Source organism: Dryobates pubescens, chromosome 26 (genome assembly GCF_014839835.1).
Source record: "Dryobates pubescens isolate bDryPub1 chromosome 26, bDryPub1.pri, whole genome shotgun sequence".
Lineage (NCBI taxonomy): Eukaryota > Metazoa > Chordata > Aves > Piciformes > Picidae > Dryobates > Dryobates pubescens.
In genome coordinates, this window is record NC_071637.1 from 2,860,834 (window position 1) to 2,885,117 (window position 24,284).

The window sequence follows — 24,284 nt, forward strand, 5'->3', positions numbered from 1 at the left end:
GGTGAGGCATTTGGAGAGGGGCCTGCCTGTGACAGGCCTGCCTCCAGCTTAGCTCTAACTGGCTGGCCAGGTCCTGTTGTCCTGTGCAGCTGCTGGCAGTGCTGAGTTCCTTCTGCCAGGAGAAAGCTCAGGCATTGCTCCCTGGTGAGATGTTCAATCCTGATCTGTGCTGGATAAGCTCTGCTGCAGCTGGTGGGGGTTACTGGAGCTGAGCCACTGTCACTAAAGCCCCATGCTGGGGGAAGGCTGGGGCAGGACACAAGGGCAGGAGCTTGCCACTTGCCATCCTCCTGCTGACACAGGCAGCTGTTGCTTGGTGTGCTCACTGCCAAATGTCTGGGGCCAGGACTCCTTCACTGGTGGCAGCCTTGGCCTTTGAGGACTGAAGGCCTGCAGGAGTTGCTCAGGACTGAGCACACTCTGCTGCAGTGGTGCTTTGGGTTGGGACAGCGGTTTGGGGCCCTCACCGGGGGCTGGGTTTGCAGGCTGCAGGCTCCTGCCAGCTGCAGAGGGGCCTCAGCCCATGGCTGTGCTTTGTCTGGCTCAGTGTTTGCTGCACTTGTGCCTAAAGCTGCTCTGCTGCCAGAGCTGCTGGCCAGAGCACACAGCCCCGAGGGCAGAGCACAGAGGGTGGCTGCTGAGCAGAAATTGCCAGCAGCAGACCTGTGCCATATTGGTTCAGGGCTGCCCTGGCCAGCCCAGGAGGTTGGGAACCCCTCAGCTGAGCACACAGAGAACTGGCAGCATGCTGCAGCTGCTGGCTTCAGCCTGGACGTGGCTTGTGTGGAGAAGCAGGAGAGCTGCCTGGGTCTGTCGAGTGGGAGCAGCACAGCTGGGAGAGGGGAGGTAAAGCAGGGAGGAATTCTCTCTCAGCAGGGCCTCTGCTCTGCCAGCATTTGCTGCTTGTGTGCATTGCCAGGCTGCTGCTGCAGTGGAGTTGAACAAAAGCAGCAGCACCAGAGCAGGATCAAACAGCCACTGAAAGCTCCTGGGAGAAGGAGCTGCCAAGTCCAGTTGTGACCGTTTGAGGCTGTGCCTTTAAGAAAGGGACAGTGCTGGGACACTCTGGCTGCCCAGTGCTGTGGAGAAAGGAGCTGCACCTTGCCAGCACTCACCTCTCTTTTTCCTGCCTTGCCTGCTCTGGTGCTGTTCTCTCCTTAGCAGTTTCCAGGCTTTAGATGGGAAAAGCTCTTCAGGGCTGTGTGGGCCTCGGTCTCTGCCTCAGAGCAAAGATCATCCCCAGATTGTTTCCCCTGGAGCCTCCTGTCTGTTACTGGGTTTCAGCTGCTCCAGGAGTGCTGCCAGCACTGTCAGGGAGTGCTCTGGTGCTGTGTGACCACAGCAGCACAGGGCTTTGCCCTGTGTTTTGGAGAGGGAACCTGGAGAAACACCACAAGAGCTGCTTAGCCTGAGCCTGCTCAGCACAGCCCAGATCCTTCTGAGCCACGTAGGAACCAGGTGGGAGAGCTTCTGCTTGCCCAGGCTGAGCTGGGCAGAGGGACTCACCAGGAGACTGGGCTTGACTGGAGAGCAGTGTAGGGTTCTCACTCATGAGTCCTGCTGCCAACAGCTGAACCTCTGCCTGCTCTCTGTGCACCTCCAGCTCCCAGCTGCCCTGGAGCAGAGCTCCTTTGAGCCTGTCCCATCAGAGGTGGTATTCCAGAACTACCTCCCCCACAAGGTCTACGAAGGAATGCTGGTTCTGCGGAACAAGGGCAGGGTAAGTGCTGGAGGGTGGTAGGAATCTGCCCATTCTGGGCATGTTGTCTCTGACACTGCCATGTGTTGGCAGTATCTAACCCAGAGGAGCTTTTCTAGACAGCATCCTTGCCACTGAAGGCCCTGGGTTGATGAGAATGTTGAGGGCTCTCCGGTTTTCTTTCGTCTCACGCTCTGCCTCAGGTGTGCACTGCATCCTGATGGCTCCTTGGTTAGTCTTGGTTTTTGGGAGGGCATCTCTGCCTCTCACAGCCTGCTTAGCTGCTTCAATCCACTGGCAAAGCTCAGGGGTTGTCTTCTCTGCTTGATGCTGGAGTAAGTCCTAGGGAGTGGCACTGAAGCTCCAGGAGAGGGGTTTTGAAAGAGCAGTGGAACAGACTGCTGGAGCAGCAGCAAGGGGAGGCCTTTAGCTGCCACTTGGAGTCCTGCTAAGCTTCATTCAGCCCTGCTGAGGCTTCTCTGGATCTCTGCTTTCCCTTTGGAACACCACAGCACCTCCAGAGTGATGTCCTCCCGAAGGTCTCCACCTGTACTTGGAAAGAATTGGTGGTGATGATGAGATTCCCCAAAGAAGTGGAGCAGGGAAGTGCTGCCAAATGTCAGCAATTTTTTTCCTGTGTAAAGAGGAAAATTTGAGACCCTCTGAATTTGAGCTGGGGAAACATTTGCTGGAGTGAGGCAGGTGCCCAGAGCAAGCTGATGAGAAGAGACAGGAGGGAGGAGTGGAGCTGGGTTCAAAAGTGCTCCAGGAGAGAACCCTGTGCACACAGGGGGTTCTCTTGCCGTGCAGCAGGCAGTGTGCTGGAGGCAGAGAAGGGTCAGCAAAAGAAAAGTGTCCTGAAAGCTGCTGCTCTGCAGTGGGGAGCAAGATGTGAAGGGGAGAGGAGAGCAGGTGGGAAGGCAGAAGAAGCCTGCATGAGAGCAGGGGAAGGACCTCCCCCCTCAAACCTGCCTCCTGGGGGAAACAAGGGGATAACAAAAGCTGTGGGGGAAGAGCAAGAGAAGTCCAAGTGTGTCCTGAGAGAAGAGGCTTTGACAGGGCTGTGGTTGGAAAGAGAAGCCCCTTTGGCAAGGAGTGTGGTCCCTCTCAGTTACTCCTGGGGAGAACAGAGCCATTCCTGCTTGGGTGCATAGCTTGGGAATGATGGAAGGATGCCCATGGGACATTTGTGTGTTCCACACTGATTCCAGACACTGTGCTGCTGTTTCCCATTTCCTCATTAAAATGTGCCTCAGTTTCTCCTTTCCTGTGGCTCTCCTTCCCAGCAGGGCTTTGGCATGCAGCCTGTGTCCTAGAGCTCCTTTGCCCAGGCAGCAGGAACTTGGCTCCAGCCTTGTCCTCTGCGCTGGAAGTGCTTTGGGAAGGAAGGATGGCAGCTGGCCATGGCCAGCTTTCTTCTCTCAGTTCCACAGGTGGCAAAATCCCAGTTTTGTCTTTCCTGCAGGTTCCTCAGTGGGTGAAGGTCATCATGGAGACCTCTCCTTTCTTCAAGTTGGTTGGTCCCAAGGATGTGTGCCAGAAAGTAGCACCTGGCATGGTTTCTACTTACTCCATCCTTTTCACCCCTGACGAGAACAAGGTGAGGCTGGAGGTCTCAAGAGGTTGCTGCCTTCAGTGGTAGGATGAGCCAGGGAATTCCAGGCCTGTCAGGCTGACCTCAGTGCCAGGCAAGGTTATGGAACAGGACATCCTGAGTGCAATCACACAGCACTTACAGGATGGCCAAGGGCTCAGGTCCAGCCAGCATGGAGTTAGGAAGGGCAGGTCCTGCCTGACCAACCTGATCTCCTTCCATGCCCAGGGGACTGCCTGGTGGCTGTGGGGCAGGCTGTGGATGTGGTCTACTTGGACTGCAGCAAGGCCTTTGACACCGTCCCCCACAGTAAACTGCTGTCTAAGCTGTCAGCTTGTGGCTTGGACAGCAACACTCTGTGCTGGGTTAGGAACTGGCTGGAGGCTGAGCCCAGAGAGTGGTGGTGAATGGTGCCACAGCCAGCTGGCAGCCAGGCACCAGTGGTGTGCCCCAGGGATCAGTGCTGGGCCCCAGCCTGTTCCATATCTTTATTGATGATCTGGATGAGGGCATTGAGTCCATCATCAGTAAATTGCAGATGACAGCAAGCTGGGGGCAGGAGTTGATCTGCTGGAGGGTAGAGAGGCTCTGCAGAGGGACCTGGACAGGCTGCACAGATGGGCAGAGGCCAAGGGCAGGAGATTGAACACATCCAAGTGCCAGGTTCTGCACATTGGCCACAGCAACCCCAGGCAGTGCTACAGGCTGGGGGCAGAGTGGCTGAGAGCAGCCAGGCAGAAAGGGACCTGGGGGTGCTGGTTGACAGCAGCTGAACAGGAGCCAGCAGTGTGCCCAGGAGGCCAGGAGGGCCAATGGCATCCTGGCCTGCATCAGGAACAGTGTGGCCAGCAGGAGCAGGGAGGTCATTCTGCCCCTGTACTCAGCACTGCTTAGGCCACACCTGGAGTCCTGTGTCCAGTTCTGGGCTCCTCAGTTTAGGAAGGAGGTTGACTTGCTGGAAGGTGTCCAGAGAAGGGCAACAAGGTTGGGGAAGGGTCTGGAGCACAGCCCTGTGAGGAGAGGCTGAGGGAGCTGGGGTTGCTTAGCCTGAAGAAGAGGAGGCTCAGGGGAGACCTTCTTGCTCTCTGCAACTCCCTGAAGGGAGGTTGTAGCCAGGTGGGGGTTGGTCTCTTCTCCCAGGCAGCCAGTGGCAGAACAAGAGGACACAGTCTCAGGCTGCACCAGGGGAGGTTTAGGCTGTATGTTAGGAAGAAGTTCTCCACAGAGAGAGTGATTGCCCATTGGAATGGGCTGCCTGGGGAGGTGGTGGAGTCACCATCCCTGGAGGTGTTCAGGAAGAGACTGGATGGGGTGCTTGGTGCCATGGTTTAGATGATTAGGTGGTGTTGGATGATAGGTTGGACTTGATGATCTTGAAGGTCTCTTTCAACCTGGCTCTATTCTATTCTATTCTATTCTATTCTATTCTATTCTATTCTATTCTATTCTATTCTATTCTATTCTATTCTATTCTATTCTATTCTATTCTATTCTGTATCTCCAGAGGAGCTTTCCAAGCCCCACTGTTCTGTGGCTCTGTGAAACTGTGTGGGCAGCTTGGCCCAGTGCTCCAGCACCCTCCCAGTCAAGCTGTGGGTGCCAGGCACACAGATGTCCTTGTTTCTGTAGCTGGTCAAAGCCATGCCTGTGTTCCCCTGCATAATGTGGGTGGTGGAGGTTCTCTCACAAGGCTCAGCACAGAGCATGGGGTGCTTCTAGAATCATGGAATTGCTTTGGTTTGCTTGGAAGAGTCCTTTAAAATCAAAGCCAGCTGTTAATCCAGCACTGCCAGGTCACCACTAAACCTCATTGCTCAGCACCACATCTACACAGCTTTGAAACCCCTCCAGGCATTGCTGGGCCTGGGCAGCCTGGGCCAGGCCTTGATGTTCCTCATGTCCAACCTAAACCTCCGCTGGAGCAACTTGAGGCTGTTTCCTCTTGTCCTTTCTCTTGTTCCTTGGGAAGAGAGCCTGAGCCCCACCTGGCTCCAGCCTCCTTTCAGTGACTTGTAAGAGGCAGAAGGTCTCCCCCCAGCCTCCTTTTCTCCAGGCTGACTAAGCCCAGTTCCTTCAGTCACTCCTTACCAGCCCTTGTTCTCCAGCCCTTTCTCCATCTGCATTGTCTTGCTCTGGTCCCATTCGAGCCCCTCAATGTCCTTCTTGTAGTGAGGAGCCCAGAACCCAGGGTGTGCCCCAGCCCTGTCCCTGTAATGCTGTGGGCAGGGGTGGGCAGCACACAGGGAGCCTGCACTCCCCTGACATTCAAGCCAGCACCGTGTCCAGTTGCAGCACCTCCCCCAAGAGCCACTGCTGATGGGGATGTGGCAAAGGCCTTTGGGAAATGTGCCTGAGCATCCCTGCCAAGCTGCCAGGAGGTGCTTGCATTGCTGGGACTGCAGTTGGCACCGTGGCACAGCTGGGTGCCTTTCCCAGGCTGCAGTGGCTCTGGGGGGCTGGCACCCCTGAGCTGGAGTCACTCTGTGCTGCCTCAGCATCCAAGTCTCAGAGAATCTGCTTTGGTGCTGCTGGCTGCTGAGAGAGCAGCTGGGGCAGAGGGGCTGGCTCAGCTCTGATCCTTCCCAGCCCTGTGCCAGTTGTGCTGGAGGAGAGAAGGGTCCCCAGGGGCCCAGGGGCTGCAGCTGGCAGTGAGACAGAGCCCAGCAGCTTTCCTTCTGCCCTGGGGCTGACACTGCCTGCAGCCTGCTGAAGCTGTTCCTTTCCCTGCAGGATTACTGTCACCAGCTGCTCTGTGTCACCCAGAGGGAGGAGTTCACCGTGCCCATCCGAGCTGTAGGTGCCCAGGCTGTGCTGGACTTCCCCCAGCAGCTGAACTTCTCTGTCTGCCCGGTCAAGTACAGCACTCAGAGGACTCTGCTGCTCCGCAACGTGGGCGAGCGGAAGGCTCACTACTTCATCAGCACTCAGAGGTGAGGAGCTCAGCATCCTGCTCTGCTCTTCAGGCCAGGCTTTGCTTGTCCCTGGCTCTGCTTTCTAGGCTGTGATCTCCTGGGCCAGGATTTGCCTTGCCATTTGCAGCTCTTGAGGTGAGGTTTCTGGGTGGCAGGAAGCCGGGGGAAGTGAGTGCCAGCAGCTCTTCCACCCCTGTGCTCTCCAGCAGCCCTGCCCTGATGGCATTGCCAGCAGCTGGGCTCTGCAGCCTCACTGCAGGGAGCTGGATGCAATGGATGGGGCACCTGGTGTCATTTTCTACTCTAGGAGCTTCTGAGGGCTGAATCTCTTCAACACTGAGCCAGGAGCTCTCTTTCTGACCCCTGGGGTTGGTTTTCCTTCTGCTGTCTGCAGTGAATGGAGCTAACTCCACTTGGTGTCTGGTCCCCAGTGGTGTTCCCCAAGGCTCAGTGCTGGGGCCAGTTCTCCTGAACATTTTATCAATGCCCTGGGTGAGGACATTGAGGCTCCCTCAGTCAGTTTGCAGACAGGCCCAACTGGACAGCAGTGCTGAGCTGCTTGTTAATCTACAGAAGGACCTTGCCAGGCTGGATCAAAGGCCAATGGCATGAGGTTCATCAAGGCCAAGTGGCAGGTCCAGTACTTGGGTCACAGCAACCCCCTGCAACACTGCAGGCTGGGGGAAGAGTGGCTGGAAAGATGCCCAGCAAAGACCTGGGGTGCTGGGCAACAGAGGCTGAAGATGAGCCAGCCTGTGCCCAGGTGGCTGAGCAGGCCAACAGCATCCTGGTCTGGATCAGCAATGGTGTGGCCAACAGGACCAGGGAAGTGTACCCTGCACTGGGTACTGGATTCACAGCCTGAGTAGTGCAGGGTGTGAATCCAGGGTGCACTACTGGCCCCCTCACTGCAGGGAGGACATTGAGGTGCTGGGGTGGGTCCAGAAGGGACAACAAAGCTGGTGAAGGGTCTAGACCAAAAGTCTTGTGAGGAGCAGCTGAGGGAACTGGGGATGTTTAGCCTGGAGGAGGCTGAGGGGAGATCTTCTGTCTCTCTTCAGCTCTCTGAAAGGAGGCTGGAGCCAGGCAGGGCTTGGTCTCTGCTCCCAAGGAACAAGTGATAGGCCATGAGGAAATTACCTCAGTTGTGTGTGGCTTGGGACATGAGAAACAATTTCTTGCCCTTGAGGGTTGTCAAGGCCTGGTCCAGGCTGTCCAGGGCAGTGGTGGAGTCCCCATCCCGGGGGGGTTGGTGTGGTGCTGAGGGCCATGGTTTGGGGGTGACCTAGCAATGGGACCACGGTTGGACTTGAGCTGAAAGATCTCTTCCAGCCAGAAAGGTTCTCTGATTCTGCTGCCTGTGGCCTGCAGCAGGGCTGTGGTGCCCAGGTCTCTGCAGCAGCCCTGCTGTCTCTCTCTTGCAGCCCATTCTCTGCTGAGCCCTGTGTGGGAGCTCTGGGGGCCGGGGACGCCGTGCAGGTGGCTGTGGAGTTCCTGCCGCTGCGGACCGGGGAGCACCGCGGGGCCCTGACCCTGCACTGTGACTCAGGTCAGTGCTGGCCACTGCCTGCCTGCACTCTGTGTCCCTGGCTCCCCCCTGCAGAGGCTGAGCTTTGGTTCCCAGCCAGTGCTGGGCCTGAGGGGTGACAGGAGGAGGGCAGGGCTCTGCCAGACTCTGTGGTGCCCAGGGCCTCTGGCACTCCTCTGTCCTGTGCTCCACTTCTCCCTTGCCTTGCCTCAGACCCTTTTGCTGCACTGTCCTCTCCCCAGCTCCATTCCACACCTCACAGCTCCAGGACTAAAAGGCTCTTGGGCTTGGGCAGGAAGTGCTCACTGCCCCCTTGGATAGGTGTCAAACTCATCCTGGGGCAGGAGAAGCCAAGAGCAGGCCCTAGGAGAAGCGTCAGCCTCAGCAGGCCCTTGAGGAGTAAGTGGGGAGCGGAGCTGTGACCTCCAAATGCTGCCCACAGCCTTGGCTCAGCAGAGCTGATGCTGAAGCAGAGCCTTGCTCACAGGTGCCCTGGGGCTGTGTTTTCTCTGCCTGAAGCAGAGCTTTGCTTTGTCCCTCTTGCTGCCCTTGGCTCCTGGGCAGCCTGATGTGCTCTCTGGGTGCTGCGGCCCCGCAGTGAGCACTGGAGCTGTCTGGAGCTTGTAGAAAGGATCCAAATGCTGCTCTAGCTCACAAGTGAGATGAGCAAAGACTCCCCTTGGCTCTTCCAGGAGAAGATATTCACACCAGCCTCAGTGGAACAGCTGTGGATGTGAACATCAGGCTGGACGAGAGCTCCTTGACCATGAAGACGACCTACATGTCGCTGTGCACCCAGAGCACCCTGCTCATCCACAATGGCAGTGATGTGAAAGCTCACTTCCAGTGGAAGGCTGCTGCTAGTGAGGAGGAGGGGGAGCAGCAGAAGCAGAGGTTGGTTGGAAAGCTTCACTTCAGGAAGAGCCCTGTCCAAGGGTGACACTCAAGTGTGGCCTCCAGGGCTCTTGGTGCTTTGCAGTGGTTTAGGCCAGTAAAGCCCCCACAGCATCAAGGCCTGGATCCCTGGGCTTTGGGGTACTGGAGCTCAGCACTTCCCTTTCCAGCTGAGGATGGTGTTTTGGGGAGGAACTGCAGGGCCTGGATTTCCTCAGAGAGCAAATTGACTTGTGGGGGCCACAAAGCACTAAGGTCCAGAGATCTCTGGGCTCCAGAGGGACCATAAGGCTGAGGCAAGGCTCAGTGCTGGACTGCAGTGAGTAGCAGCACTGGGCACAGCTGCATGCAGCACAACTCTGCTGCTCCTCACTGCAGCTTCTCCTGCTGCAGCTGGCACAAGCTGGCAGGCTCCTTTCCCAGCCCTGTGCAGGGCAGAGTGCTTCAGGGGCCCAGAAGCTTGAGGCCATCCTGCTGCAGGCTGTTAACTGCCTCATGGTGTCCCGGTTTCCAGCACCAGGAGCTATTTCCACCCTTCCTTGGAGGCTGAGCAGAGTTTGGAGGTAGAGGGCTCTGCATGGAGGGTGGAGCAAGGCAGGACTTAGAAGTCCAGTTGAGTTTCAGCAGCTGGGTCTTTGTGGTGGTGGGAGATGGGGCAGGCTCTCCAAAGGCACCTCTCCAAAGGTGGTGAAGCTTTGAAATTGCCACACTGGGCAGCAGAGGAACACCTGGAGCCCAGGGGCTGAGCTGGAAACCACACTTCAGAGCCTGGGGGATCCCGGGAAGCCTTGGGTGACTTTCCAGCCCCGGGGGCATGGAGGGATCTCGAGTTAGTCTGAAGCCACAGCTGGTGAGGAAAGTGCCTTCACCTGGAGTGCTCTTCAGGGGCTTCTGAGCAAGTCAGGTTCAGTGTGGTTGGGCCAGGCAGGCCCTGAAGGCCAGCCCCAGGTTCCCCTTGCTCACTGCGTTTCCTTGTCCTGTGTGTGGCTGCTGTGCAAGCTCAGGCTGTGCGGAGAGCAGCCCTGAGCAGCTCTAGGGGAGGAAGAGCCACTTGAGGCTGTTGTTGGAGCCTCCATCATCTGTGGCAGTGGCTGCGAACCAGAAAGGCTCCCGGGGGGCTGCTGCCTTTCACAAAGCTCTTCCGAGCTTGAAAGCATGGAGTGCGAGTGGCCAGGGAAGAGGCTGGGGCTGGGAGCCGGGGGCTCGGGGGCAGCCCCTTGCTGTGCCGCTGCCGTTCCTCCCCGAGCGCTTCTGCCAGAGCCTCTGCAGGGCTGCTGCTGATGCCGTTGTCTGCTGGGCTTTGTCTCTGGGCTGCAGGCTGTGGGGGCCGTTCAAGCCTCATCCCCCCAAGGAGCCCAGGAAGGAGCCTGCGCCCCAAGGACGCCGTTCCCGGCTCTCCCGCATCTTCCAGCAGCAGAGGGCGAAGGCGGAAGGAGAGTCCCTGCTGTGCCGCTCTGCGGAGATCTTCAGCATCGAGCCGCTGGTGAGCCGCAGCCGAGAGCCCTCATTCCTCCTCCCTGGGGAGCTCCCCTGGCAGATCCTGCCCCCAGCTCCCGCAGAGGGAGTGGAGCTGGCAGGGCTTGGTGCAAAAAGCCTTCGTGAGCTGCGGGGCCCCGGCACGCAGCGAGAGCCTGCTGGCAGCTGAGCAAAAGAAGGGCACTGCCTCGGTGTCCTTCCAGCCCTCGGAGGGCTCTGCGGTGTTAGCTGCAAGGACATCCCCTCCTGGGGGTTCTGGGGCTTCCCAGAGGCTGTTAGAGCACTGCCGGTCCCAAACGACCTGAAGAAGGGAATGAGAGGAGGCAAAGTTCAGCTGAGTTATGGCAACAGCAATCCCCTCATGGAACCTGGGCTTCCACCAGCTCTGAGTCTCCCTGCCAGTGTCACCTGTGAGCCTGGGCCCAAGGCTGGCAGGTTGAAAGGGGCTTTTGGAGTTGTGGTGCACCTAGGTACAGAGAAGGGCTTGCTGCTGTTTCTGTGAGCCAAAGCCCACATCCTTCCACCAACCAGAGCCCTGCCTCTGAGGGAGTGCCTGGTTTGAGCTGGAGAATGCTGCTGTCTGAGCAGCATCTCATCTGGGAGTAAACCCTGCAGGAATCCCAACCTCTTCTTTCTATCCAAAGAGGTGAAGTGAGTGTGAAGGAAGGGGTCATCTGCTCTTCCTGGTTCCTCCTGTAGCCCATGTAAGGCTGAGAGCCAGCAGCAGCAGCAGCACTGCACTGTCCCAGCACAGCAGCTGGCAGCAGCAGGATGGGAGCAGGAGGTTGTGTCAGAGCAGTAGGGATGTGGTAGGGAGTGGGAGGTGAGCAGCATCCTGTGGTGTGTCAGAGCTGCTTTGGGAGTGTGTCCCAGGGCTCCTGCTTGGGGACAGCTGCACTGTGTCTCCACAACCAGCTGAACCTGCTCTGGAGCTTGTGAGGTGCAGCAGCCTGGCTGCCCACAGTACTGAGTCCTGGTGCTCCAGGTAATGATGGAGGGACACCAAGTGTAGCCTGGCCTCAAGCCTTGTGAGTGGAAACCTTTCCTCACTGGCTCTGTGGACGTTCCACACTGTGCTCTAGGACTGACTTAGAAGTGGGCTGCTCCATGGGTCCTTCCCCTTCTGCCTTGTCCAGCCTTCTCGGTCTCTTGGTTTCCCAGGCCTCCCTCCCCTCTGGAGCAGGTTCCCTTGCAGAGCTCTGCCTGTGTCTGTCTCTCCTCCCCCACCCCAGCACATGTGGTGCTTGCTCTGTGCTCTCCCTCGGTGCTCTGAAGAAGGGCTGCAGGGCTGTGGCTGCAAACCTGAGCTGGAGATCAATGGTTTGCTGCCATCCTCTCTTCTAGGAGGGAGAGGTGTGGCCTCACTGCTCAGCTGAGATCCAGGTCACCTTTAAGCCCCAGGCAGCCAGAGTCTATGAAGCGAGCTTCTACTGTGACATCTCAGGTACGGCTCCGTTCTGCTGCGCTCTGCCCCACGCTGCAGGCCAGGCACAAGCAACCTCCCAGCCCCCTGGCTCCTGCTCGAGCTGCTAGGAAGGCTCAGTGGCCAACAGGACACGTGCCTGCTGTCCCTGTGGCTCCCAGCTGCTCTCCTGTCCAAGGCCAGGGCTCAGGACACTGGCTCTGGACCACTGATCCCAGAACATGTGAGGCAGGGAAGGGCTCAGTTTTCCTGCCCTGGGTTTGCCAGCCTTTGCTCTGCTGGGAGGTGTCTGTGAAGGCCAAGGAGCTACAGAACACAGCAGCCCCTAAGCCCCTCTAGCCTGTTTCCCTCCAAGAGGAGTCCTCATAGCCTGGAGGCATCCTGGGGCTCCTGAGGTGGTAGGAGCTGAGTTCCAGAGTGCTCCCAGCCCCTGGATCTCTTCCCACTGGCCAGGTACTGCCAGCCCTTGGGTGGGGAACCCTGCTGAGTGCAGGGTGCCCTCCCAAGGACCATCTCTGGCCAGCAGGTGCTTCTCCCTGCCTGGGAATTGTCTCCTGGCAGCTCTGAGGCTGTGGTTCCCCTGGGTGGCGTTGCTCAGGGCTTGCTCTGCTCAGCAGGAGGAGGCTCTCCCTGGAAAGCTGAGCCCCAGCAGCCTGCTGGATGAGCTCTGTGCCGGTGCTGCCTGCCTGCAGTGTGCTCAGGCTGTTGGGGGCTGCAGCCCTCACTGCCCCCTGAGTGACACCAGCTCTGCCCTTCCAGAGGTGGTGGCTTTGCTGTGCTAGCACAGGGCAGGGAGTGCTTGTAGCCAGGTTCAGGCTTCCTTGTCCTTCCTCTCCATCTCTGCTGGGTGCTGCTCAGGCTGTGTCTCAAGGCTGGGAGCTTGCTGCCAGGCTTTCTCCAGGGAACCTGATGGGTGTCCTCACCTCCAGAGCCCGTGGAGGTGCAGCAGCCCAGCTCCCATTCTTGGAGAGTGCTGAAAGCACCAACCCTGCTGCTTTGTTGCTTCCCTTCCTGCCCCAAGCCAACAGAGACAGATGCCAGGGAACAGCTTTTGACTTGCCCAGGAATTGGGCCTGGTTCCCTTGGCCAGTGCCACCTCCAGTGCCAACCCAGGGCTGGTGTTACCTAAATGTCTTCCTGCCTCAGCTGCACTTGTCAGAGCTGGGCAAGGGAATTCTTGCTTCAAAAAGTTGCCAGTGCTGAGATGCTGGCTCTGGGCTTTCTGCTCTGGTGAGGGAGATGTCCATCACTCTAGAGCAGGGGTGGATCTCCAGGGCTTGTGCCAGGAGAGGTTTTGCATGGCAGAGCAGTAAGAGAGCTACTTGCACACAGCCCTTGAGCTGCTCTAGGAGGCAGAGCTGAGCAAATGCTCTGTATTTGGAGAGAGAAGCCTGCTCTTGAAAGACCCTGCTGGGCCTTCAGGAGAGCTTCACTCTTGCAGCCATTCTTTGGAAGAAGAGCATTTCACAGCAGCGGGTGCCCTGTGCTGCCAGGGTGGAAACTGTCCCAGAATCATGGTCCCTGTGAGTTTAAAGAAACCAAGGATGTTTAACTAGGCAGTCAGCTAATGTTGCTCCTTGATTCCTCCAAGCCCCTTGGCTGACCTCCTCATCCCTTGAGAATGTTTGACACTGAGGGTGGTGAGACCCTGGCCCAAATTGCCCAGGGAGGGGGTAGGTGCCCCACTCCTGGAACCACTTCAGGTCAGGTTTGGGGCTCAGAGCCACCTGCTGTGCCTGCAGCTGTTCTGCTGAGTGCTGATGCTTGGGCTGGCTGAGCTTGGAAGGTCCCTTCCCACCTCAAGCCCTAAAGGAGTCAGTCCAATGGAACTCTCTCCCCAGGCCGTCAGGCCAGGCTGCCTCTGCACATCCAAGGGGAAGGCCGAGGGCCCTGGCTCTGCTTCAGGCTCGAGCAGCTGGACATTGGGCAGGTGTTGGTTGGATCCAGCAACAAGTATGAGGTGAGCAGCAGGGGCTGGCAGGGCTGGGAGTGAAGTCCTACTATGGAGACAGGCTGTGGGAGTTGGGGCTGTTCAGGCTGGAGAAGAGAAGGCTCCAGGGAGACCTCAGAGCAGCCTTCCAGCAGCTGAAGTAGCTCCAGGAGAGCTGGGGAGAGACTTTGGACAAGGGCTGGGGGAGAGGATGAGAGGGAATGGGGTGAAGCTTGAGGAGGGCAGATTGAGACTGGAGATTAGGAAGATTCTTTAGAGTCTGAGTAGGGAGACCCTGGCACAGGTTGCTCAGGGAGGCTGTGGCTGCCCCCTCCCTGGAAGTGTTCAGGACCAGGCTGGATGAGGCCTTGAGCAGCCTGGGCTGGTGGGAGGGGTCTCTGCCTACGGTGGGGGGTGGGAACTGGATGATCTCAAAGGTTCCTTCCAACCAAGCCATTCTAGGATTCATTCTATGAAGTCCTGGCTGCTTTGCATCAAACCCCCAAAGGCTGAACTTCCCTTTGGCTTCTGCCAAGCAGCAGCAGGCAGCATCCTCTGCCTTTCCCAGCTGTCAGCTTGTGCTGCTTTGGGCTTTGCCTGCAGTCCAAAAGCCCAAATGGAAACTGACTGAGATTCCCTCCCCTCTCCCTCTCCTGGTAAGGCCAAGCAAATTAGGCAAGAGAAAGGAGAGGTAAGATCAGGGAAAAAATGGTCTGGAACCTGTTTGGAAGTCAAAAAAGGTAATCTAATATATATATATCAGTAACAGGGAAGGTTACAAAGGTATAGGGTGAAGGGTAAATAGCAAAGCATCCAAAGGCAGCCCCAGCTGGCACTGGATTCCCTTGGTGCCAGTGGATGCAGCTCTTCAGGAAGTGTGGATGCAGCAGGGAGGAGCACGTGGGGGATGCAGGAGCAGTGGGGAGCCTTCTGTGCAGCAGTGGATGTGCAGGGGAAAGAGAGAGCAGGAGCAGAGGTCTGCCCTGCCTAGCAAGGCTTGCTGGGCAGGGAGGGGGAGTGGCATAGACCACCTTGGACCCAGGGGACCCCTCCTCCTGGGAGGGGGAAAGCCAAGTCTCTCTCTGCCCAGCCAGAGCAGCTGGGGCTGGGCTCTTTTCAGCCCCCATCAAGGGTGGTGTAACCCTGCAGGGAGGTGCTTGGTCAGGACACAACTCAGCCTCCTGGAAGGAAAGTTCGTTCCTCAGGGGTTTCCATTTGATGTCTTGCAGGTGACTCTGCGCAACAAAGGAGCCATCTGTGCCTCCTTCAGCTTGGTCCCCCCAACTACAGCTCTGGGCTCCTGCTTCAGCTTCTCCCCCTGTCAGGGCATCCTTTTGCCAGATGAGTTCCAAGTCATCCAGGTCTGCTTCTGTCCCACTGTCCTGGGGCACTTCACAGAGGAATTCAGGTTCAGTGTGAAAGGATCCCCTGAGCCTGTGACCTTGACTGTCAGGTGAGAGGCTGACTGCAGCTCCCTGTGCTGTGAGAGCAGCTCTGCTGCATGCCAGCAGCAATGCAAGCTGCAGGGCTCTGCAGCCAAGCCAAGGCCTCCTCTGCTGTGTCCCCACAGGGGCTGTGTCTCTGCACCTTCTCTGCACTTCGATGTCCCTTGCCTGCGCTTCGGGGACGTCTCCTATGGTGAGTGTGGCCTGGCCTTGGAGCACAGCCTGAGGGCTCTGCAGCCCCAGAGTGGAGCCTCAGAGCCTCCAGCACTGCTGGCCCTCCAGAGCAGCCTTCAGGAGGTTAAAGCAGGGCTGCAGGCTGCCTGGGCAGTGTTTTGCCATCACGAGGTCACAGAGGCCCAAAGGACTGGCAGAGCAGTGTCTTGTGGGGTCCCTCATGGTCTGATCAGCCCCAGGCTGCCAGTCCTTGGCAGCAGGATGGCTGTGACCAGCCCCAGGAGGGTCCAGGGGCTGGGACTGCAGGAGGAGGGAGTTGAAGCTCTGGACTAGCCCATAGCTGCTGTGGGTAAATGTTGCCAGGCTTGGACACTATGTCCTCCCCTGAGCTGCAGTGTGAGATATTCATTGGTGCTGGGAGGGCCACTGGTTGTCACCTGCCAGGTAATGTGGCCAGGAAATAGCTCTGCCTCAGGCCCTGGTGTGCTCAGAGCCCTGGGCTCCTTCTTGCCCAGCAGAGGCCCAGCTCTGCTGCCTGAGCACTGAGATGCAGGTTCTGGTGCTTCAGCTCAGTCTCACAGAAGGCTTTTTCCTGAGGGGCTCTCAGGTTTGCATGGGAAACCAGTTCTGGGTTCATTGAAGAGCTGTGATCAGCCTGGCCAGGATGCCTCTCTGTTTCCATCCTGCTGATGGACTTTGCTAAGAGAACTGCTGGCTTTGCTGATCTGCATCCTCCCCTCCCTCCATCTCTGCTCCACCTCTTGGCTTCCTTGTGACTAGACAAACCCAGAGGGATCCCAGCAGGTAGAACCCTGGGATCCAGGCGGAGAAGAGTCCTCTTCAGCTGCTGGCATGGAGAAGGCCTTTGCAGCTGAAGGCTCCTCTTGCTCCCTGTGCCCTGCTGGCCACACTCTCCTGAGAGCAGCCTTGGCCTTCTTGGCCGTGAGGGCCCCTGGCTGCCTGATGGGGAACTTGCTGTCCCCCAGCAGCGCCAGCACAGAGCTGCTTGGCTCCCCCGGCAGCTGCAGCTCCGAGCCAAGGGAGCCAAAGGCCGAGGGCAGTCTGCCCATGCCAGGATGTTGCCAGCAGGAGGCAGAGGAGCTGTGTGCAGGGGTGCAGAGCTGTCTCCTTTCTCCTAGGCTTCCCTCGCAGCCTGTTCTGTCGCCTCACCAACGCCTCCGCGCTGCCCGTGGCCTTCACCCTCCGCGTGCCCGGGGACGGCGCGGCAGAGCCCAGCGTGCCCGGCGCTGCCCAGGGGCTGGACACCTCTCTGTCCTCCTGGAAGAGACCCAGGAGGTGCCTCAGGCCCTGCGAGTTCACCATCAGCCCTGGCAGCGGCACCATCCCTGCCCTGAGCTTCCAGGACATCCAGGTAGGGAGCGGTGGGGCCGGAGGGGCTTCGGCAGCTGGGGCTGAGGCTTCCCTGCTCTGGGAGAGGGCTGCAGTGCTGCTGGCTGGGAGTGTGAGGCCAGGCAGAGCCCTGCAGCAGGGCTGGGCTGCTGCTGGCTCTGCTGCTCTGGGACTTGCCTGAAGGAGCAGCCTTTGGAGCCTGCAGGCAGAAGCTGCAGCTCCTGCCCCCCAGGCTCAAGGCCAGAAGCCACTGCTCAGGTTTTCAGAGCTGCTTAGGCTGATTCCTTTGACTGCAGATGGGCAGAGGAAGGCTGAGGACAGCAGGAAGCTGTTCCAGGGAGAGATGTCACTGTAGGAAGCAGTTAGCTTCTGTGCCTGCTCTTATTTCTCCTGTCCTGTGGGCAGGATGAGTTGGATTCACTGCAGTGATCTCCAGTGGGACTGCAAAAGCTGTGGTGGCTATGAGCTGAGCAAGTTCTTCTAGGCCAAGCTGCTGCAGCAGCTTCCCCCTGCAAAGCTGAAGTGGTTCTGCTGGAGTCAGCAGCTCTGCTCTGCACTTCTGCTGTTGCCTGGCCATGCAGTGCTGAGTGGCAGCTGGCCCTGCTGCTGCCTGCATTCATCTCACACACGGCCTGGGAGCTGCCACAGGCATTTCTCAAGGCAGCTCTTGCCAGCAGCCTTGTGGTGCTCCCAGGGCCTGTGCTCTGCACATGGAGCAGCAGACCTAGGGCAAAGTCCTCCCTTTGCTTCCCATGGCATGGGAATGGCAGGAGAGCAGCTGTGGGAAGTGTTTGGTGCTTTGCTCTCCCCCCAGGTCACCCTGTGCTCCAACACCCTGGGCACCTACAAGCTGGCACTGGTGGTGGATGTGGATGGTGTGGGCCAGGAGCTGCTGTCGCTGCCCCTCACAGCCAGGTACCAGCACTTTCCTTGCAGGATCTCTTGGTGCATGCAGCCCCTTGCTGGCTCCAGCTCCACAGGAGGAGCCTTGCATCATGAGCTGGTTCTGCCCAGCCAGAGCTGGGAGCAGCAGGGTTTGCAAGCAGCCACCTGGAGGAGCATCAGCCCAGAGTGGCCAGGTCTGGCCCTGAGCCTTTTCCTAAAGGGCACAGCAATTCTATTAATGATTGGCACTGCCCCTCCCCTGGCACAGCCTGAGGCCATTTCTCTTGTGCTGTCACTTGTTCCTTGGGAGAAGAGCCCAAGCCCCAGCTGGCTCCAGCCTCCTTGCAGGGACTTGTGGAGAGCCAGGAGGGCTCTGTTCTGCCTCCTTTTCTCCAGGCTAAACGACACCAGTTGCTCCCACCAGCTCTGCTCCTCCGCAACCCTGTTCTCCAGACCCTTCCCCAGCTTTGTTGCCCTTCTCTGGACCCACTCCAGCCCCTCGATGCCCTTCTTGGAGGGGCCCTAAACTGCTGCCAGGATTTGAGGTGTGGCCTCAGCCGTGCTGAGCCCAGGGGGTCAATCCCTGCCCTGCTCCTGCTGGCCACAGGGTTGCTGATCCAGGCCAGGATGCTGGTGGCAATTTGCAGCCACTCTGGGCCAGGCAGATGCGTTCTGCTCCCTTCCATGCCACACGAGGAGTCAAGAAGCCTCTCCTCTGCCAGTGTCTCCAGCCCCTTTGGCCATCTCTCTGCCCAGGTGTGTGGTTCCTGCTCTGCAAGTGCTCAGCCCTGTGGTGTCCTTCGGCCGCTGCTACCTGCAGCTCCCTGCCCAGCAGCTGCTGACCCTGGTGAACGACAGCCACCTGCCAGGCTGCTACGCGCTGCTGCCTCAGGTTGGCATCACCCCCACCTCCTGCCCCCAGGGCTCAGCCAGGCTGTGCCTGGGAGAAAAGGGCTTTGGGTGAGACCTTGATGGTTCCCAGTCCATCCTAGAGGTTTGCTGAGAACAGGAACCCACTGTCTTGGTCTGGAGAGGGAAAGAGCCTCAGTTCTTTTGAATATTCCTGCACAGAGGAGGCCAAAATATCAACAGCTAGACTATGTATTACACAAGTAAAGTGGATGGATCAGAAGGGGAGAGAGAGAAAAAATAGAGAGGGAGAGAGAGAAGAAGGAGAGAGAAGAGGAATTCTATTACCACCCCCCTCACCCCCCAAGACAGTTTGGGTCTGTGGAGGGAAGGGTGCTGCATCTTTGGATGTAGAGGAGATGTTGGGTCTGTAGAGGAAGGGTGCTGCAGCTTTGGCTGTAGAGGAGAGGTCATTGCTGTCCTCTGAGCAGCCTCTTCAGCCCCATGAGTTGTAGCAGGCAGAACTTAGGACGTGGAGAGAGGGTTCCTTTGGGGCTGCTTCTTCCAGGGTCTCTGTCATTTTTTCTCTCCTGGTATGCTCTCCGTTTTTCTTCAGAGCAGCATTGCCAGCCTTCTCCTGTGTTTTCCTTCTCCTGAGCCAGTAGTTGCTCAGATCTTGTATCCAGTTTTTCAGATGTGTATATTCCAGAGAGCATGGATGGCAGTGGCCTCTGCCCATTTCCAGGGCAGCTGCAGTCTGGTTATCTATGCACCTTCCTGAGAGTCATTCCAGGGGCGACCGCCCAATACACATCAGCTATTGTCTGGGCAAGCGGCAAAGGTGGCTTTACCTTTGAGTCCCATCAAGAGAGACAAGGTTCAGTCTCTCTCACCCACCCAAATGTAACCTCAGGAAGCAGGGAAATGGGAACCTTCCTGAGTATCAACTTGAGGCAGCAATCTCAGCTCTCTGGGAAGCAGTTTGCGTTCTGGGCTCCGGGGTGCTGTCATGCAGGAGAACTCAGAGAGTGGTGAAAAGCTGCTCTGCCAGCCCAAGCATGGGCATTTGTGAATGCAGCAGCTTTGGGACCCCCTGAGGATGCTGAGGCCATCCAAGTCTTGCCTTTCATTTTGTGCCTTCCTGCCAGGGATTTCAAACTCTTTGTGAGTTGCTGCTGTGGACATGTTAAGGAGTTGAAATTTTTCTACAAGTTCCCTCTGCAGTAACATTTGATTGCCAGGATCAACCCAGGCTGGAGAGCAGCCCTATGGAGAAGCCCTTGAGGATACTGAGGGCTGCAAAGCTGGTCATGAGCTGGCATTGTGCACTACCAGCCCAGAGCCAGCTGTGCCCTGGGCTGGTCCCCAGCAGTGTGGGCAGCAGAGGCAGGGAGGAGATTCTGCCCCTCTGCTGTGCTCTGCTGAGACCCCCCCCCTGCAGTGCTGGGGGGCAGCTCTGAAGTCCTCAGCACATTCAGGGACCTGTTGGAGTGGGGCTGGAGGAGGCCACAGCAATGCTGGGAGGCCTGGAAGCCCTCTGCTGTGAGGCCAGGCTGAGAGAGTTGGGGCTGTTCAGCCTGGAGAGGAGAAGGCTCCAGGGAGAGCTTCTGGTGGCCTTTCAGTGCTTAAGCTGGGGAGAGATTTTGAGCAGAGCCTGTTGTGAGAGGTGATGGCTTGGACTAAGAGAGGGAGATTTAGACTGGATAAGAGGAAGACCTTTTTTCACTCTGAAGGTGGTGAGACCCTGCCCAGGTTGCCCAGAGAGGTGAGAGATGCCCCCTCCCTGGAGCCTTGCCAGGCTGTCAGGGGTGCTGAGCAGCCTGCTCCAGTTGCAGCTGTCCCTGCTCAGTGCAGGGGGCTTGGACTGGATGAGCTTGAAAGACCCCTTTCAGCCCAGCCCATTGTGTGACCCTGCCCCTTCCAGGAGCAGCAGGAGGATGCCGCTGTGCTGTACTCCAGCCCCGTGCCCTGTGGGATCATCCAGCCTCACAGCTCCGTGGCGGTCCCGCTGATGCTGGAGGCGCAGGTGCCAGGAGAGTGGTACACTCCGGCCCGTGTGGCCGTGTTTGGGCGCGCAGGACGCCCCCTGGTGAGTGCTGGAGCTGCCTGCTCCGTGCCACGGGGCTTGGTGGAGCCTGAGGTGTGCAGGGCTTCTTGCAGGGCAAAGGGGGCTTGTGCCATAGGGGTCCCTGGCACTGGGTGGTGGTGAGAGGAGAGGCAGGGTGGTTGCCCTCTGGGGTGGTGATCAGAGTCTGTGCCACAGCAGTGCACTGGGCACAGGGCAGAGGGGGTGAGGAGCCAGCACCGTCCCTGGCTCTCCTCCTCTGCCCTTAGGAGAGGAGCAGCAGCTGCTGCTTCCTTGGGGCTCTGGGGGAGGAGCAGACAGGGACAGCCCAGAGTGCTGCGGAGGCAAAGGCTGGCTCTGGAATGAGGGGAGAAGGTGCTGCAGCAAAGGGATCCAGGTGCCACCTCCAGTGCTCTTTGCTGCTTCTGCAAGAACCCTGCTTTGGGTCAAGAGATGAAAAGGCTGCTGGAGTGCTGTCAGCAGTTCTGTTCTCCAGGTGGTGCCAGGATTACCCCAGAGCACAAAGCAGAGCAGCAGCTTCCATGATCTCTCCTCTGCAGAGCCAGCTTGGCTGCCAGCTAGGGCTGCTGTTCGAGGGGTAGCTTTGGGGGAGCCTTCAGAAAGCTGCTGCCCAAGCGTGGCTGTGCAGCAGCAGAAGCCAGGGAGGGTGGTTTGGGGCAAGCCTGAGCAGTAGCAGGGCTGGGAGCAGGCACAGGGCAGAGGAAGGAGAGCTGCTGGAGGGACTACAGCCTGGGCAGGCTGGTTTCTTTCCCCCTGACACCAGCAGCCTGTGGCTTTCAGCTGGGGTCCCTGGAGCCCACACTTGCTGCAGGCCTCCTGGTTCAGGCTTCCAACACTGCAAACTTCCACAAGCAGAGCTCTCCCCCATCCAGGAGCAACCTCAGAGCTGTCTGAGCCTTGTCAGCTTTCCCCATTGTGTTTTTTCCTCTCTCCTCCCTGGAGCAGGAGGTTGCTTTGTTGAGCACTGGAGAGGGCCCAGTTGTCTCTGTGCAGCCCAGCCAGGTCGATTTTGGCAGCATCCAAGTTCTGCAGGAGGCCTCACGGTATCTGCAGCTCTGCAATCAGAGCCCCATCCCTGCAGCCTTCCAGGCAGAGCTGGTGAGTATCTGGAGAGGGTTCCAGTGGAAATGGCTGCTCTGTGGCCAGCTGGGGCTCAGTTTTCATCTGGAGCCTTTCCACCTGGCTGCCTGAGAGAGCAAGCAAGATGTTCCAGCAGAAGGTGGCCAGAGGAGCCTGGCTGTGGGGGCAGGTTCAGCTGGGGCAGCCCTCAGGAGCCCAGAGCTTGTGTAGATGTTAGAGCAGCAGTGAGCCTGGATCCTGTTTCCAAGTTCTCCCTTTCCTTTGTGGAAGGTCTCTGGCTGTGAGAGTCATGGCTTTGGAGCTCTGGGATCACAGAATGCCTTTGGTTGGAAAAGCCCTTTCAGATCATCCAGGCCAAGCCTTAGCCCAGCACTGCCAGCTCACCCCTAAACCGTGGTCCTCAGCACCACAGCTCCAAGGCTTTGAAATCCCTCCAGGGATGGGGACTCTACCACTGCCAAGGGCAGCCTGGGCCAGGCCTTGGCAGCCCTCAAGGGAAGGAATTGTTCCTCATGGCCAACCTGAACCTCCCCTGGTGCAGCTCAAGGCCATTGCCTCTTGTCCTATCGCTTGTACCTGGGAGGAGAGACTGAACCCCACCTGGCTCCAGCCTCCTTTCGGGGAGGTGTAGAGAGCCAGAAGGTCTCCCCTCAGCCTCCTTTTCTCCAGGCTAAGCAATCCCAGGTCCCTCAGCTTTGAACTGAGGACAGGGGTTTGAGCAACCTGGTTTTTGAAGATGTCCCTGCCCAGGTCAGGGGGTTGGAACTAGCTGAAGGTCCCTTCCAAGCCAAACCATTCTGTGACTCTCTGATCTTCTCCCTGGGATTTGCTGGAGGAAAGTCAACTTCTTGCAGCTTTCCAGTACTTAAAGAGGCCTCTAAGAAAGCTGGGGACAGACTTTTGACTAGGGCCTGTAGTGACAGGACAAGAGGGATGGTTTGAAACTCAAAGAGGGAGATTTATAGCAGCTGTCCTGTGAGAGCTCAGTGCTGCCAGGCTGGAAACTCCAGCTGACTTCCCCTGGATCCTGCCCATGTTTGGCTCGTGCCCAGCCTGCCAGCACATTGCTGCCTCCTGTTCCAAAGGGAAAAACCTCGCCAGGGATGCTGCAGGGTTTGGGCTGAGCAGGGCCTGTTGTCCCAAGCACAGCCCTGAAATGTGGAGCATGTCCCACTGCCACCATGCTGGACCCTTGGGAGCTGCAGATCTGCATGCCAGTGCATTTCCTGCTGGCCAAGGAGGCTGGAGGAGGAAAGAGCCTTCTCTTGAGGCCGAGTGTGCCTTGGGCTGGTGCCGTGGTGGCTAATGAGGGGAGTCTGTGAGAGGAGGGTGGCACAGGGGGGGTGTAAGCTCCTGCAGAGGTGCTGTTTGCAGCCCCCCCAGCACAGCTGCAGGCAAAGGAAGCCCTTCTGGTTTGTTCCCCTCACATCCTTGCTCCTCCAGCCCACAAGAGACCAAGGGCTGTGGCTTCCAGCCTCAGCCGGGCTCTGCCTTGTCTTGCAGTCTGGCAGAGGCCGGTGCTGGAGGGTAGAGCCCAGCCAAGGAGTGATCCCCCCCGAGGGCCAGGTGTCTGTGTGTGTCACAGCCAAGCTGGACGACACGGAGCAGTTCGAGGACGAGGTGCAGCTGCGGGTGGAGCACAGCCGTGGCTACAGCGTCCCCGTGCGGGCCCTGGGCGTCGGCAGCACCATCGTCACCGACAGCCCCTTGGCTCCGCGGCTCAGCCTGGGCACTCGCTTCAGGTAGGTGTCCCCCAGCTCCTGCTGCTGCCGGGGGCTCTGCCAGGGCAGCCACAGGGATTCTCCACGCTGAAGCCCAGCAGGAGCAGGGCAGGGGCTGTGCCCTGTGCTGGGCACTGGGGAGGATACAGTTTGAGCCCTGGGGTCAGGTTTGGGCTCCTCACTCCAGGAAGGACATTGAGGGGCTGGAGTGTGTCCAGGGAAGGGCAACAGAGCTGGGGAAGGGTCTGGAGAAGAGGGCTGGGGAGGAGCAGCTGAGGGAACTGGGGGTGTTCAGCCTGGAGAAGAGGAGGCTGAGGGAGACCTCATTGCTGTCTGCAAGACCCTGGAAGGAGGCTGGAGCCAGGTGGGGGTTGGTCTCTTCTCCCAAGGAACAAGTGATAGGAGGAGAGAAGATGGCTTCAGGTTGCTCCAGGGGAGGTTTAGGTTGGACATGAGGAACAAATTCTTCCCCTGAGGGTCAAGGCCTGGCCCAGGCTGCCTAGGGCAGTGGTAGAGTCCCCATCCCTGGAGGGGTTTCCTGGAGCAAAGGGTGGCCGTGGCTGCCCAGCTGCAGTTGGTTTCTTTCCATGAAGGAACTTCCATTCCCATGGGACATTCCCCTGGGTTTCTGTCTAGCTCTGGTTGTTCATCTCTGGCTGTGGCTCTGTTTCCTCAGCAGCCAGAGCTGGGCTGGCTGCCCTGCTCATCTCAGCCACACTCCTGGTGGTCCATGTTCTTAGGCTCAGTGCTCTGTCTAAAGCACAACCCCAGCTGCTCTGGTCAGCAGAGGCTGATGAGGGTTGGATGCTTCCTAAAGGATGGAGGCATGAAAGGGATGCCAGGGCCCCCCACCAGCGAAGCGAGTGGTGCCCTGACCACCAGATAGGATCCTAGAATGGTTTGGTTTGGAAGGGATCATCTAGTTCCAACCCTCCTGCCGTGGGCAGGGCCCTGAGGAGTCCATCCCCTGCAGCTCCCCGCTGGCATCCGCAGAGGAAGCCAACTGAGGCAGCAGCTGCCAAGGGGAAGCTGCAGTGGCCTGAAGCTGTTCCTCCACCTGCTTGCAGCCAGGTCAGGCCAGCTCAGGGTCTGACCCAGTCTGACCTTCAGGCAGCCCTTTGCTAAAACACTGCTGAGTGTGAAGCAGCAGGGGCTGGTGCTGCTCTGCCCACAGCAGCTGAGAGGATGTGCTTCAGGAAGCTTTCCCTGGCTGGGCACAAAGCTGGGTGGGGAGAAGC

General features: G+C 58.4%; 1 protein-coding gene across 1 annotated transcript in view; it reads left to right on the forward strand.

Moving 5' to 3' along the window:
• LOC104302198 (hydrocephalus-inducing protein homolog) overlaps window positions 1-24,284 on the forward strand; it is a 76,333-nt gene that overhangs the window by 7,695 nt on the left and 44,354 nt on the right. Inside the window, exons 6-22 of the mRNA XM_054173345.1 lie at window positions 90-144; window positions 1,611-1,720; window positions 3,165-3,299; window positions 6,024-6,223; window positions 7,630-7,754; window positions 8,426-8,627; window positions 9,945-10,110; window positions 11,448-11,547; window positions 13,368-13,486; window positions 14,686-14,909; window positions 15,027-15,094; window positions 16,215-16,447; window positions 17,240-17,340; window positions 18,067-18,202; window positions 20,084-20,248; window positions 21,191-21,343; window positions 22,829-23,067. Of these exons, the coding sequence (XP_054029320.1) occupies window positions 90-144; window positions 1,611-1,720; window positions 3,165-3,299; window positions 6,024-6,223; window positions 7,630-7,754; window positions 8,426-8,627; window positions 9,945-10,110; window positions 11,448-11,547; window positions 13,368-13,486; window positions 14,686-14,909; window positions 15,027-15,094; window positions 16,215-16,447; window positions 17,240-17,340; window positions 18,067-18,202; window positions 20,084-20,248; window positions 21,191-21,343; window positions 22,829-23,067 (2,531 nt within the window). The remainder of the gene's footprint in view (window positions 1-89; window positions 145-1,610; window positions 1,721-3,164; window positions 3,300-6,023; window positions 6,224-7,629; window positions 7,755-8,425; window positions 8,628-9,944; window positions 10,111-11,447; window positions 11,548-13,367; window positions 13,487-14,685; window positions 14,910-15,026; window positions 15,095-16,214; window positions 16,448-17,239; window positions 17,341-18,066; window positions 18,203-20,083; window positions 20,249-21,190; window positions 21,344-22,828; window positions 23,068-24,284) is intronic.